General features: G+C 37.7%; 1 protein-coding gene across 2 annotated transcripts; it reads right to left on the bottom strand.

Annotated features, from left to right (window-relative positions):
- Positions 1 to 4,357: 4,357 nt before the first annotated feature.
- LOC119078051 lies at positions 4,358 to 15,360 on the bottom strand. 2 transcript variants are annotated; one of them, XM_037185471.1, is made up of 7 exons: positions 15,094 to 15,360; positions 8,595 to 9,781; positions 8,452 to 8,537; positions 8,178 to 8,380; positions 5,409 to 8,110; positions 5,244 to 5,341; positions 4,358 to 4,888 (listed from the first exon to the last, which is right to left on the bottom strand). In XM_037185471.1, exons 1-7 carry the CDS (start codon positions 15,108 to 15,110, stop codon positions 4,760 to 4,762), a joined length of 4,422 nt encoding a protein of 1,473 aa, XP_037041366.1. In that variant the 5' UTR covers positions 15,111 to 15,360; the 3' UTR covers positions 4,358 to 4,759. The 2 variants fall into 2 exon arrangements, with proteins under 2 accessions (XP_037041366.1, XP_037041365.1); XM_037185470.1 differs by lacking the exon at positions 15,094 to 15,360 and adding an exon at positions 14,732 to 14,986.
- Between the last annotated feature and the right edge of the window lie 749 nt (positions 15,361 to 16,109).

Here is a 16,109-nt window from a genome sequence, read left to right as displayed (position 1 = left end):
AGTAGCATTTCACTTCTAAGGCCCTAACTCACGGCCCACTTACCCGATTTTAAAAAACTGTTTTTTCCTGGATTGGTATTGACAATACCTATCATTTGCCGTGTCATTTACATTTCCATCGTTTATTTTGCCATAAATATCACCAAAAGACCTTAAATCACTTAGGTTGCCCTAACTCACGAAGGGCCGACCCGAATATGCCCATCTTCGAACTTAGCCTCACTATTTCGACTATCTTTCAGGGAAAAAAAAATTTTTGAAATCGGATTTGATTTACTCAAGATATCGACGTGACAGACGGACAGACGGACAGACGGACAGACGGACAGACAAAATTTTTATTGCAGATTCGTCATCTATGAACATAGGCGAACACTTTGCCCTTACCGTCTGCTTCGAATTCCATCAATTACACACGGCATCGTAATCCTATAAGCCCCTTTGTACTTCGTACGGGGCTAAAAAGTTTAGTGAAATCGGTTCAGGCTTTCTTGAAATAAACTAGAATTTTCAAAAATTTGCTAAAAACAAGCATACACTTTTATGGTGGTATCTCCCCGAGATTTTCGGCCACCGACCTAATATGTGGCTTAAACGACGCGTCTGGTCAACAGCTTTCAAGGAAAAAAAAGTTTACCGAAATCGGTTTGAGGGATTCTTTTGAATTTCGACTGACCGAAATCGGCGCTATTTTTTCCGGGACTTTTTCATACATGCCTAGTTTAACCTTGGTGCCTAGGCCCCAAAACCAGTCTCAGATATTTCTGATCTTCCATACCTGGCTGGTTGTAAGTGGCCAAAAGTCGAAAAATGGGGTTTCGTAGTCCGTATTTTATTTCCTTAAAGTGGCGAGGACACGGGCGTGTATGTGTTCGTTGAAAAGCTGACGTCGAGTACTCCCGGGGCAAATATTACCTTCTAAAAATTTGGTAATAAACGGCCGCAAATATGACCTCCGGAAAATTTCTCAGAATCGATGTAACCTTGGTGAATTTTGATGAGTGTTGTGACCTCACTAAAGCAATTATTTGATTAAATTATTACTTATTATGAATGTGGAGGACCTAAGTTTTACAGCGATACATCTATTTAGTAGTTTGCCGGAGTGAAACACACAGTTTTTATCTGTTCGTAGTCACGTGCCAAATTACAAAATATGGGCATCGGTGTAAAGCTGAGGTTCTCCACATTCATAATAAGTAATAATTTAATCAAATAATTGCATTAGTCAGGTCACAGCTCTCATCAAAGTTCCCTAGATTTTGAGAAATTTTCCGGAGGTCATATTTTCGGCCGTTTATTACCAAATTTTTAGAAGGTAATATTTGCCCCGGTAGTACTCGACATCAGCTTTCCGACGAACCCCGTGTCCTCGCCACCTTACGGAAATGAAATGCGGACTACGAAACCCCATTTTTCGATTTTGGGCCACTTACAACCAGCCAGGTATGGAAGATCAAAAATATCTGAGACTGGTTTTGGGGCCTAGACACCAAGGCCAAACTAGGCATATATAAAAAAGTCCCGGAAAAAATAGCGCCGATTTCGGTCAGTCGAAATTCAAAAGAATCCGTCTTTTCATTTGGTGAAAATATTTCGAAAATTCACAAAGTAGCTGAAGTTACCCATATCCGTGCGCTAAAGTCAAACCGCAAAGATGATTTTTCTTAGCGATACTTCAAACAGCGATTTTTTTGGTTCTTAACATTGTAACGATATTTCACATTTTGTCGATTTTTTTTGGCGATTCATTAGCTTTTTTGTTTGTTCAATCTCCAAGAAAAAACGTAGAACAATCCAAGAACCAAGGTTTCACTTTCACCAAGAAACGAAGGTCTGTCTTTCTATATTTTAGTGATTCATCGTATTCTTTTTTTAATCGCAGAAAAAACTTGCTAAAACGTGAAGTTTTACTTTACCAAGAAATGAAAGCTTGTCGTTCTCTTTACGTTTAGGCGATTTTTTCTTAAATATTAAATACTTTGCTGATTGAAAAACCAACAAAATCTAATGAATCATCAGGGCTATGTACCCGAAATGCTATCTGGAATTTCGGTCTGACTTTTTTCACATACCCTCGAAATTACTTGCAAAAATTAATTTGACTCTCAAGTAGAAATATATATTCTACTCAGTCACTGGCATTAAAAATGATGCCTTAACATTCTCGTTCCGATGATCGCATTCACGTTCCAGCATTCATATACTGCTCTACATGTATTTTGCTTTATAAAATATCGTTACTCATGGTTTTTTTTGGGCGTAAAATTTAATCTCGCGAGAAAAAAAAACGAGGACAAAAGTTTTACAATGTGATATGAAAAAGAGTCGATTGCCAATTGTACAGTCAGAGGCGGTGAAATTTCAGCATGAATTTGCTTTAGCTGTTTTTCAGCTGATCCACACATACGATCAAAGCTGTTTATACTTGTTTGTAGTGAAGTCGTATAATAGATATGTGTCGAGTGGCTTAAAACTCCCTTGCTCTACCGAAAAATTCACTTTACAGTATAAAACAGTAAAACGGTATATCGGTTCGAGATGGAGTAAACAGATCGAGACGAAGTCGATATATAAACGAGCGACTTTAAGTTCGCTTGCTCTACCGTAAAGTGCACTTTCCAGTTATTATTTGAGGACGCCAGCTTTTTTGGACAAAAACGATAATGTCCAACAATAACAATAATTCCCAACAATATTGCCCCGTCAAAAATGGCGACCATTGTGAATGGATACACATGGACAAGTCAATTTTCTATTTATTTTTGATTTTGATTCTAAAAGTGCGTCCGGATCTACATTTTATTACTGCAATCCGTAGATCTAATTTGTAGGAAGCTAAAGACATTGAGCTGGAAAAAATTGTTTCACTATACAACACGTTGTACGACGACAAACATTATATGTTCCGCTTGCAGGTTAAGCACGTGTTTGTTATGTAGTGGATGATGTTTGTCGTCGAACAGCGTGTTGAAAGATGAACAGATTTTTTCCAGCCTAATGTCGTTAGCTTCCTACAAATTAGATCTACGGATTGCAGTAATAAAATATAGATCCGGACGCACTTTTAGAATAAAAATCAAAAATAAATACAGAATTGACTTGTCCATGTGTATGCATTCACAATGGTCGCCATTTTTGATGGGGCATTATTGTTGGGAATTATTGTTATTGTGGGGCATTATCGTTTTCGTCGAAAAATGCTGGCGTCCTCTATTTCGTATTGTACAGATTACATGAGCACAATTTTCCTCTTTATAGAAAAAAGAACAGCAAGAATAGAATTCTTTAAGTCGTTGAAATGTGAAAGTCAATTAGAGGACGAAAGGATACCAAGAATAATATTGAAAAATCCAAAAAAACAGTAATCACAGTTTGATGTTTAAAAGTCGTATCCACTGTATCGGGTGTGACTTTGTGTAGTTCGGAAATTCCACCGTCAAATTTTCTAGTGACGCATTCGTTTGTGATGTGATCAGTGTTTTGAATGATGTTTCGATCGCAGTCACAATATGGAGAGTTGGACACGTCCCAATTGTGGAGCATATCGGCGCTACGACCATGCCCAGTTCTAAAACGGTTGATCTGGCACCATGTATTCCGGCTTTCGTCCATTCCGTTAAGCTTTTCCGTAGGATCGTTGATTAGGTGGTTATTTCGTACATTCTCCCGGTGCCAGGACTCTCTCCACTCGTCCAGAATATCGAAAGTGTAATTTTCAGAGTTGACGAAAGGTTCTTTCCATATTGGGTGTCTGGATCTCAGTCTTGAGGAATGAACCATCGACAAGTCTTCGTGGATCGGCAGTGAGGTGTTTTCGGAAATTTTTGACCATTCACGGGCCAGAGCCGCTTCATGGCGAATATTTGATGGAGCGATGTTTGCGAGTACTGGTAGCCAGGGCAATGGTGTTGACTTCAGTGTACCAGTGACTAATCGTAGAGTGGACTTGAGTTGTACATCGACCTTATTGACGTGTGTGCTACGTAACCAGTAGAGACATATAAAACAGTTTTGATTTTTTGTGTGGATAAGGCTGAAAAACATCGGCCGATTTTTGTAGGATTTCGGATCGGGGTCAAGTTTTTGCGATCAGGCAGGGAAGCAGAGGAAACATTTTAGAGAAGTAATTCTAGAGAGTCTCGTCGCTGAGGAGTTGAAATGGTCCAGGGAGCTTCACCTTCTTTTCTTAAAAGGACTTCTGAACGTAGTGAAGTTGTTACTTTCAGTCATGGAAACAGATCCTCACTCCCTGACCTTAAAATTTAATTCGCTCCCACACAGAGAAAATGAACGGTAGATTTTCATGATACTTATGATACGTATCATGTAAAATTTTGGAATGAGAATTCAAACATTTTGTTTTTTTTCAAATTTATTTATTTAATCAAAATAAAAAGACGATTAAGAGCGTTGTAAATCTCAATAAAAAAAAAACATTCTCTTCCGAGTTTGTTTCACATGCAAAAATAAGTTGTGGTTCAATTCGATTACAATTGGATCCGATATGCAATATAGAGCAATAAAATTCGATCCGATGGCATGGTAAATAATAATCCGATTAAATAAAGTTACCACAAATAATGAAAAATATAGTCTAACCTCCAACACTCACCTCACACAACACTGATAATAATCTACAACAAGCCGAATTGAACAAAAAAAAGGTAAAAAAAAAGTTCGTTTGATTGTTTCACAAAAAATAAATTCGATCAATTGGCCAAGATAATTGATTTTTTTCGTTTCTGCAGCATCGTAATTAGTATAAGCCGGATGAAATCAGGTCAAAAATTAGCGAATCGGAATAATTGGACTGTAGTTCCATATTGGCGCCCAGACCATGAACGAAATCATCGTCAATGTAGAGATCCTCAATGGAACGTGTGTCCTGTTTAGTTCAGAAATGAAGTTACATGAAATTTTGATTTTAAATAAGAAAAACTTGGTTGGATGTGGTTAGTGGTGATGAGACCGAAAAATACTGTGATCAGATGTATATCACAACAGTCTGAATGGTTAGTAAGGTTAATTGGAACCACTCTGCTGTGGTTCTGTCACTTTGTTCTCATTTTTTTTCTTTTTTTTTCTTTTAATTCTTTTTTTTCTTTTAATTCTTTTTTTTTTCTTTTAATTCTTTTTTTTTCTTCTTAAAACTAGTGTTTGCCTAACTTTAGATGAGCAAAACTCGATGAATCGATAGAAGAGGTGAGTTCGCCTGCAGCACATTAATGGCTGGAACTAACCTGATTCTTAACCCGTACCTGACCACATCTCGTTGGTGATTCTGGCAAAAGATTCGAGTCGCTGATGTTTCCAATGCTGTCAATAGGCTCATAGGTCACTGTAAAACATAGAAAACAAATCCGTTAGCAAGCCAGACCAAATTCAATCGATCTCAACAAACTTACAGGTTTCCAATTGATCGGAACACATCGCGCAATTGAAACACTTTGTTGCCGCACCCGATGGTCCACATCCTGATGAATTGAAATTCAACAGTTGCACTTCATTGCCACACATTGTGTGTTGAATGTCAGTCTTTCCACCCATTTGACGTCGATTATTTGCACCAACATCGGCTGATGATGTTTGTCGAACCTGGCGCATCGAGACCCTGGTCGCCACTTTCTGACCACCAAACTTGAACAGTGGATTGTCCAGCGGAGATAAATCAATGCCAGACAGGATCTGTTCACTGTAAATGGTTCGTTTGATCAACGTCGGTGAATCGTTTTGCTTTTGGTGATTCGGCTGGCTGGTAGTGATTGGTTTTGGTGAACTTTTCACCAGTTCGTTTGACGTTGACGACGAATTCGATGTCGATTGATTTTTGGTTGCACTGCGTTTCTCGAATTTCATTATGGTGTCTCGAACTGATCGTATTTTGGGCGTCACAATTTTGGATTCACAGCTGCCCTCACTGGAATTCAACGATCTGTTGCAAATGTCCAATTCCCGCTTCCACAATTTATTTTCGAATAGCTGTTTCTTCTGCGGTGGATCGAGAGGACGTTTGTGCAAGTTGTGCATTGCATCAGTTAATTCGTTCATCACCACGTTCCGTTCAGCTTTGCTGTTATCACTGAGCACGACATTATTATTAACGAATTTACTTTCTTTCGAAGCCACAGCGTCGACGTGTTCATTCACTATTTTATCCGAGCTGCTTACTGGGTTATTGTCCGACACCACTTGATCAACTTTCACTGGTGCAATAGGATGTTTATGGGTCGACAACGAAGTACGAGTTGTTGCAGCTTGGTTTGCCGAATTGAAAAACTGTATTTTCGACAAAACGGATGGTCTTTCTTCATTAACATCCTTCGGTTGAACTTCGGTAACTTTCGGTGCTACCTTCTCCGGAGTCATTTTATTATGGACGATCCGAACGCTAACATTGACTTTCTTATAGACGTCGACCGGAACCGCTTCCTTATCATCTCCTTCCACCATATGTTCCGATTTGTTGTCCTTTCTCGACGTATTTGGCTCTTGATTCGACAGCCAAGCATTGCGTCTGAGCTTATTTTGCCGAGCGAAATTCGGCATGGCATCGTGCATTCGTCCTTCACTGTCGAAATCGTATTCATTCGAAAAGTTGAACAAATTCTTTGCCGCTGACGGGACCAGTGTTTCCAAGAAATTTCCGCATGTCTTTGAGTTGTTCAAATTTCTATTCTTAACGCTGAAGCCAACCACGGTGGGAACATTGTTTGCATTCTTTGGTTCAGCCGACGATTGGGCAACAAATTTACTGTGCACTTCTTGCGGTTGGTAGTCGATCGATATATTTTCTTCCGTGTCGTTCAAAATATTACGACAAAGGTTCTCGGCTAACTCGGCCAGGTTCTTGTTCAGTTTTTCATCTTCGTCAATGTCGTAGAAAACGTGTCGGCGTATGTCATTGCTCATTTCCATGAAGCTCTTATTCAAATCGACAAAATGGCCGCGGTCTTCACCGTGTACAGATGAATATTCATGTACTCCACCATTCGCCACAAAGTTTTCATCCACTGAAGGAAATAGCTCACGAATTCGATGGCCATTGCGTGCCGGCTTCTTTTTTATCTTCTTCGTACTGGTTCGTTCGCACTCATTCAACGACTGGTCAAAAGCTAACAAACTCGGAGATAAGATGATGTCGTTTGTCATGTCGACAATGTTACCATTCATTTCAAAGGAAAGCGATGATGTCACTGTGTCATCCAAATATTCGCTTGGTGTCTGTTGCTGACAATTTACGTAGTCACGTTCAATACTGTCAGCGTTACGAATGTTTGCAAAGCCCATAAGAATGTCTGCTTCAATATTGGAGAGACGTGTCATCAAAGCTGGAACGTCCATTGTACGATTTTCCGGACGAATAGCTAATCCGGCACCAAAAATGCCCATAAAAGAGTAGCATCGGTCACGCTCGAAGAATGGCAAATTTAGTTTCTCGGTTGCAATCATTCGTTCCATGTCCAATCGATTGTACACGGCAAACGGAACGCAATGATTGAGCAACTCCCATAGCAACAAGCATAACGAATATACATCGGTTTTCGGCGTCGGAAACACAAATCGTCGATCAGCAGCTAACAGTTCCGGTGCTGTGAAATTGTGCTCGGACAAATGTCGGCGATAAGTGGTGTCGTACATCAGATATTTCGACGGTATGTCAATGTAATCGTGCTCTTCATATGTGGTTCGTTTAGATTGTTTCTTGTAATGCTCCTTCAGAGCTACATTGTCGTCATCGAGTCCAACGGATTGTTGAGTACACAGTTGAGGATAACAACTTTCAATCTCCGCCCGAATGGTCGAACAATCGATATCTGTGGCAAGTTCGAATGAGGAAAGTTTAACGCTGCATGGACGTTCACGGAATAGTATGTTGTGACTGGATATGTTTGAGTGAATGTAACCGCATGCATGTAGATAACCAATTGCACTGGATATCTGATATGTTATCGAAGTGCATTCGAGTAATGTGAACGATCTCTCCATTTGATGAAGATAGAAGTTCAACGTATAATCGACTTGTTCCATCACCAGCGTCATGTGGTTGATCAGTTTTCGGTTACAACTGACTGCCATCAGAGCCACGATATTCGGATGCTTCACTTTGCTGCAAAAGGGAAACGGAATATGAAATGGTACTCGGGTACATCGTTGTTGGTTTGCATTTAAATTACCTGAGAATGTCGAAGTCCCGTTCAATGGCTTCTTCCACCAACCGGATCGACGCAGAATCGCGAGGGCTGCACTTTTTCAATGATACAATGTTTTGCCGGAAACAGCCGGCTGAAAGTTGGAAAGGAGTCGAAGTTGTGTTTTGCAGGGAACTTATGATTGGCTGAATGTCTTTCGCCTTGCACTCCATAACATAAACTGGTTGCTACAGGTAAAAATGGATTGTTGAAGTTGGATAATGCGAAAATTATGAAAAAAAAAGTGCGGATTAAGTACCTTGCTTACTTGTGGAGACACAAGTGAATTGGTATTACGACTGCATTTGTGGACGGGTTCAATTCCAGACAAATAATATTCTATCTCTGAAATGAACATAGTTTCAGTACTCACATCAGAAATCATTTGAACAAAGAACTCACCTTGTTGCCTCAATCGTTCATCTGACTCATCTTTCACCCGCATACCGAGAGCCTCATCATTCGCAGTACACAGATCACTTTCGTCCATACAATTTTTTCCCCACTTCGTATCGTCGAGGAATCCAAAATTTTCATCGATCAATCCTTCACATCGTCGGTAGCTCGAAAATTCACTCAATGGACTGATTCCAGTGATTCCATGTTCAAACGATTGCATAGCACGTGAATTATATGAATTATTATGTATGTCCCGTTCATTACGTGGAACGTAACCGTTTAGTTGGGCCATGTCTTCAAAAGCGCTCGCAATTTCGTTGTACGTTTCCTGAGGAATGTCTTGACCGTTCGACTTTTTCAGTGTCCTCTCTTCAACGTCTGATGAATCCAAATCGTATTGTCTGTACGCACCGCTACTGTTTGAAGCGTTTCCACTTTTTGCCTTTGGTCGAATGTAGTCCAATAGCTTCTTATAAGCGCGTTGACGTGCCTCTTCTATCTTTGAAACAGTCTTTGGTGCTGACGATGCCTCGGCTTGGATTGGAGCTGATGATGCCTCGGCTTGGATTGGAGCTGACGATGCCTCGGCTTGGATTGGAGCTGACGATGCCTCGGCTTGGATTGGAGCTGACAATGTCTCGGCTTGGATTGGAGCTGACGATGCCTTGGATCGGATTGGAGCTGACGATAACTCGGACTGGATTTTCATTGATCTTTGCGCACTCGGGGAGAATGGAATGGAATTATTTTTGTAAAATGATGTCGGTGGACTTTGAGCGGTGGCGACGAACGATCCATCATTTATGCAATTGCCATCAAATTCGAGGATTTCATTGGTATAAATGGAATTGTTATTTTCGTTGACAGCCAATGTGTTGTTAGCGGTATTCGTTTTTCGACGAGGTGATCCTCCGAATAGTGAACGTGCAATTTTGTTGGGCAACGAATAACCCTTTGTTGTGCCCGACTTTGGCTGATCTTGTTGTTGATAACCGTTTGAATTACTTTGATCCGTTGCAGTGTTAGTGCTTTGCGAGCCGGTTGCTTCACTCCCTTCTCTATTCGTCGATTGCTTGTACAGGCTAGCACGTTCTTTAAATTCGCCAAATGCCTGTAGATATTCCACTCGATTCGCGTCTGGATCGTAATTCTCAGGAGCACTTTGCCGCCGTTTAGATAGTCGTGCATGTCTGAAAGAAAAAATGAAAAATTCATAGAGAACTACGTAATTGAAGGTGTCAGGGCGTTCGGAGTTTGGTGACGTTTTTTTTCCACGACCTGTAGCTTTCAGCCCTAGAAGAGCTCTAACAAGAGCTCTAGAAAATTCAAATTGGTGTCACAATGAAGGCATTATAGGCTCTAATTTAGAGCACAAAGAAGGATGCTATCAAAAAAATTAATTTACGTTTGCAGACATGCGTCCGAAATTTTGATTTGTCAAGGCATGTCAGACCTTCCAACAAAACTTTTATTTTTTAATTGCATTTATTTTGACACCAATTTGAATTTTCTATACAGGACGGCCGTAGTACAAATGTTTTTCGTGTCGGGTAATGTAACTATTTAGCGCAGGTTTTAAACCGTAACCTCATGAATGACTCAAAGTGACGTGGGTCTATCAGATTTATGGAGACTCTGAAATTATATTTAGCGCATAAGCTGAATGTTAGGCCGAAAACGCACGTGACCATCAGTTCGTCATATAAGTCTAGAATTTAAAACACACGCCAAACTACGTAAGACGAGGAATTTCTGTTCTATAATCTAGGTTCTGAGCGCTCGAAGTGAAAAGGATGCGCTAAGTATATGTTCCAGCTTAACAGAGAAATCAAACTGTAATCATGTACTACAAGAACGAGAATCCCGTGACACCAATGGGTTCATTTTAACACCAATTGATTGGTCTACGATGTAAGCTGAGTGAGATGATGCCACTAGGACTACCATATAGAGCTGAAAGACATGTCGAACATAGCATAAGGATAAGGTATGGCTTTTTTAGTTGATATGAGCTTGCCCCCTTGAATTCTGTGACATTGTTCCTAAATTTGGTGCAACCTGGATGCATACTACAACAGGGTCCAGTGTTCGGCAAAAAATGATAAAAATTGTTGAAAAAAAATTGAACCGAAGGTAATCAACAATGGAACAAACAATTAGATTTGGTGAAATTTTGTACAAATTTGCAATCGGGAAAAGTGTTAATTTATGTGTGCTTTTCTAACCAGATTATGTCAATCACTTACTGTACTTAGTCCTTTATCTAGTAAGAACGATAATAATGTTCTTGTATAGTCAGGTATTTGAATTTCTTTCACCAAATTGGAATATATTTGTTCGAAATCCCAAGTTTTATTACAACTATGAAAGTACCTATGAATAAATTAGGTATCCGCCCTGAACCTAAACAATTTTGTCTCATTTTTCGTAATATTTAAAAATGCGAAAAATAAACGATGTTGTCTGGCTGTGTTAATCCTAGGGATAGGGTACAATGTCGTTTGTGTAAATTTTACCACCTGTTGCTAATTAGTTTTTGATTGTCGCACATATTTTAACGAAAAACTTTGTACTAAGTGTCATTTGTTCTCGCCTGGTCTGTGTTTTGACTAATGGTAATGTTGTCTGCGGCAAAAGATCGAATAATAGTGATCGAGAATCGACAACTTCACAGCAAACAAGGCAGCATATGACTTTCAGGCAAATTTACAGAAATTAGTTGGGAAAATTTCTACTTTAAATGTCTTTAAATGTCGTTAAATTCGGCTAGACCGAGAGCTTAGGTCATTATTTGAAGAGGATTTCTAAACCTAGAAACTATAAATCGTTTGGCGAAATTTTTCGCGCAAAAATAGGCTTAGATGTGCGTGCTCTGCAGTTTAATTGAATTTGTAATTTTTGTAATAATAGATATTTTTGCTAAAGAACAGTAGAGCAGTTCTCGAGAACTTTTTTACTACGTCGAGAACGGAGATGCCGGTTTCAAATTCAACATTAATAATCTCTTGTACCAAGACAGGAAAAGTCGATTTTTTCAGTACCAGTCCTAAGTCCTGGCGAGGTACAAACAACGTTATATAACGATCTACTTGAAGTTCGCTATTACTCTATTGTAAATTGCACTTTGTAGTAGAGTGATGGGACACATAACAATAAAAACATAGTCAAGTGTTGGTTAGTGTTTTATGGTCGCCAGAATCAACAGAACTTATGGTCCATAATAAATATAAAACAAAATGTAAATTTGAAGAGAAAATAAAATTTGACAAAGTAAAACTCTAAACATTTTGACATTCAATTGCAGGCACGGCACAGTGCCTTCTTTTCCATTGCAATTGCTCCTAGCGCCCAATGAATTTTGCGTTCGAGTCGTCCGAGTCTACAATTTTTGTTTGCTTTTGATTCACCTAGACCATTTACATTTGAAGCTCATTTAATTGCGCTTGTCTCCAAAAAGGTATGTTAAAACCGCATCAATGATTTGTCGGTTACAAAGCGATATTCAAAACAAAATCTATTTTCAAATGGCTGAATGGGATAAAATCCGTTAGACAAAAATGGATATCGTCCAATTGTCGTAAATAATTAGGAAAATAAAATCTTTTAAGACATAAAAAGAGCGTCGTATTCAACGGTTAATGAGTTTGAAATCCGTGAACAAGGAAGACGAGATTATTGGATGACATGTGGCCATTAAAACCTCTAAAATTTTTGGAAATTTCAAACAAAAAATCTGGTCAAAATGAACCCTGATTCGAACAGAGATTAGTCTATTTCTGCTGCAGCAATAAACATTAACCATTAACCAATCATTCTCTCTCTACACCTTAAACAAAAAAAAAATTCCAGTGCACAATAACCTGCATATTTTTCACTAATGAAAACATTATCGCACAAAGACGGTCGTGCAAAGGTAATATAACAATAAAAAAAGATACCGGCCAATATACCTCAATGCTTAATGTGGAAATTCCAATTTTGCAAATTGTAATAATTTCAGCAAAGACGTTACAAGGGTTGGTGTTTCACATTTCTTTTTAAACCCTTCTAATTACCTAAGATGGTCACGAATGGATGGAAATTTTACGATTTCCGAACATTGCAGTATTTGACCATCTGGATGGATTATTTATTTAGCCTGCCGTTTTGTTGGTCACAACGAAATTTTAACAAACGGCATAATATCGGACAATATCTAATAATATTATCGACGGGTAAACAGGTACATTTATGACACTTTAAAGAAATCGTTTCCATTCTTTGTTGTGAATTCTGTTTTTGACAAATGACCATGATGAGTAAGAGCGTCGTTTTTCCAAATTTGTGTATTACGAAGAGAACCCTAAAAGTTTCGCGAATCGGGCATTTGATATGAATTTATTCGTAAAATACAACATTTTTTGAACGAAATAGATTAAACCGATCGAATAAAAAGTTAGGGCCAGCCCATTTAAAATGACTACAATCTCACGCTTCTTTAGATCAATTTTGTTGTTAAGTTGATGTCAGTAATGATATGATACTAGCATTGCTACTAGCATTGATACTAGCAACACTCATTCAATTCCTCAACTATTCCGTGAAAAATCGAAAGAATTAGAATTGACCTTTTCCCAACGCTTGGGTCGTAACATGGCCTGTTTCCTTATGGAATAAAAGCTGATGGTTCAGTTATCAAATTTCATCATTTATAGGGTAGAGTAGTATTCCTTGCCGGAGACGGGGAACATAGTAAATTTACATCTGGAGAAATCTTGATTCTGAAGAACGACCTTAAAAATAAATTTTCTGGGTTTCATGGCACACTTCTTGGCTGTTACTTGGTTAATTAGTTTTAAGGAGACGCTTGCTATCATCTGGAATCCAAATTATTCAGTAACAACATAAATAAGAGGAATGTTATTTGAATAAGAGAAAAATTGATTTTATCTACGAAGTTCGCAGTGCGAACTTCAAATTATTTCACATAAAATTTGACTTATCGGATAACTGAGATTCCAATGCACCAGAAACGTGCTTTAAGTCATTGAAACATATTTTCCTTGCGGGCAGTTCTAATGAACGTTTAATCCGTCAGAGATCGATGTTTTGATTTGGCCCATTTGCTAAGAAGTGTAAACTTTTGAAACCTGCTCATATCACTTAATACCATCTAGATGGCTACATTTCATCGAAACATAATAATATTTGAATAAAAAATTAAATAGCACAAAAAAAATGGAAAGTTGACCGTTAATAAAGAGATTCATTTCATTTTCAAAATGTCGGGCAGCCTCTTTTTGAAAATATTCCTGTACTGTCACCGAAAACTTTTTTCGGATGTTCAGTTGGAATTTTATTGAAAATGTTGAATTTTACGAATAAATTCACATCAAATGCTTTTATGCGTTACTAACCTTACACACAGCGACGTACGTATCGAATTCCTTTTGTTCTAAGAGTCATATTTGAAATAGAACAAAAGAAATTCGATACATTGCTGTGTGAAGCTACGGTTAGAAATAGCCCCGAAACTTTTAGAAATTATTCGAAAAACGAATAAAGGTAGAGGAATCTATATAATTGTGACATTGTGTGCAGCTATCACGTGAATATAGAAAATCAATGCATCAATCACAACTTAAAGCACATAATCGAGAAAATTGAACTGAATTGATTTACACGTTGCAAGAAACAAATAAACCATCAGACCGGCACAGTCTAATAAGTTATTTGTTTATTAGTAAATATTTCCTCCTAAACAACTGGAACGATTCTTTGGTTATTTCCAGTGTTTGAAGATGGAGGAAAAAAGCAAAAATTTATAATTCTGAGCTTGATCAATTTCTCGAAAATATTCGCGGAACTGTTGAATGAACAGGCGACACAAATTTATTAATTTACACTCTCAATTTCTAATCCATTCAAAGAATTTCTCTTTATCGACTTAAAAAAATTTGAAGGTTATGACGCTGCGGTCAGAACTTGTTGACATTGTGATAAGATTTTAAATCGTTTAGTTTGACGTTTTCTCAATTAAATATTCGATTCAATCAATTGAACTAATTCGATAATTAATGCTAATTGTTTTTTAGGTTTTTTTTAAACATAATAACGGAAAAACTCCAACACGTGAGAATTATGAATATTTTTGCACTAACCTTTTGTGAAACAAAGAACCCCATCTGTGCATTCTACTGTTCTTCATTTAGAATTGTCTCACGTTTAAACACAAAATTTAATTAATTCGAACGACACAAGAACAAGCTCTGTGGATCCCACGAGATGCTATCAAAAATGATTGACAATTTCACTAATTTATTTAAAATACACAAAATGAACAAAAACAATAAAATATGATCAAACACAAATGGAGACCTGGTTTGTCTGAAGGACAGAATTGGACTGATTTTCGAAAGATTTTTGAAATAATAATTTAAACAAAAGGGTTGCAAATAATCGGTTAACTATACTAACACACACAAACACATGCGAAAAATGGGTTTGTGCTGAACGTATTTACCTGTGCACGTTTCTCATATTTTCTACTGATATGAATAACCAAATGGGCTGGACCTTTTAAATAACACTTCTAGGTAGACTTTTGCACTACGATCGAACCACGAACACTTTCAAAGGGTTGACTCAAATAATGTTTGGTTGAAGCAATTTTTGTTTACACTTTTTATTGTCACTTAAACACATTTCATATTTTTACTAAAAAAGTCCAATTTTGAAAGGCCAACTAGTGTTAACATAATACGAATTTTAGATTGAAACATAAAGTTACGGTGTAGTTGTAAATTGAAACTTTTTTTAAAAATGGCTAGTCATCTTAGCACACAGCAGAATATAATACTACGGATGATGAAGTAAATGATTTCGAATCAATCACACTGCGATACCTTAAACAAAAGATACAGTAGATTGTACATACTTGCCGGTCTGTAAAAATTTGAGTAAGATCGATATTTAGAACATTATAGACTATTCGAGAACCGAGAATGGCAGAAGCGAATGACTTTATAGTAGATTATTGAACTGCGGAAGTTGACCATTACAAAGCAGTTTACCTCATATGAAAATTATCTGTTACATCACGAATATTTTCGGGTTATTTAATTATGAATTCCTTTGTGATAATCAACTATCCCATTAAACCAGAATACATTAGACGCTGGCTGATACTGCTGCATTGTTTATTAATTCGGAAACAACGTAAATGTTTTTACGGCAAGTGTAGTGTCGCCTTCGACTCGGATAGTTGTCGAAAAGACAGTTACCGAAGCATGTTACCTCATGTAATATATTACTTTCGCAGCTACCAACGTAATCAACTATTTCTCCAATAGTGGTCAAACTATAGTAAATTTCAATATGCAAAGTCCAACAACACAAGATGTGTATATTTACGAATTATGGGGTGTATATAACGAAACCATAAAACCAAATGTTTCTCTCTTTCACACTAAGTTTTTATGATTTTTGTGGCAATTTTTGTAGATAATATACGAAAATAGATAAGTAAAAGTATCCGTT

The sequence above is a fragment of the Bradysia coprophila genome, unplaced genomic scaffold (genome assembly GCF_014529535.1).
Source record: "Bradysia coprophila strain Holo2 unplaced genomic scaffold, BU_Bcop_v1 contig_24, whole genome shotgun sequence".
NCBI lineage: Eukaryota > Metazoa > Arthropoda > Insecta > Diptera > Sciaridae > Bradysia > Bradysia coprophila.
Note: the sequence above shows the minus strand (reverse complement) of the source record. Positions and strands in the feature narration are given on the sequence as shown.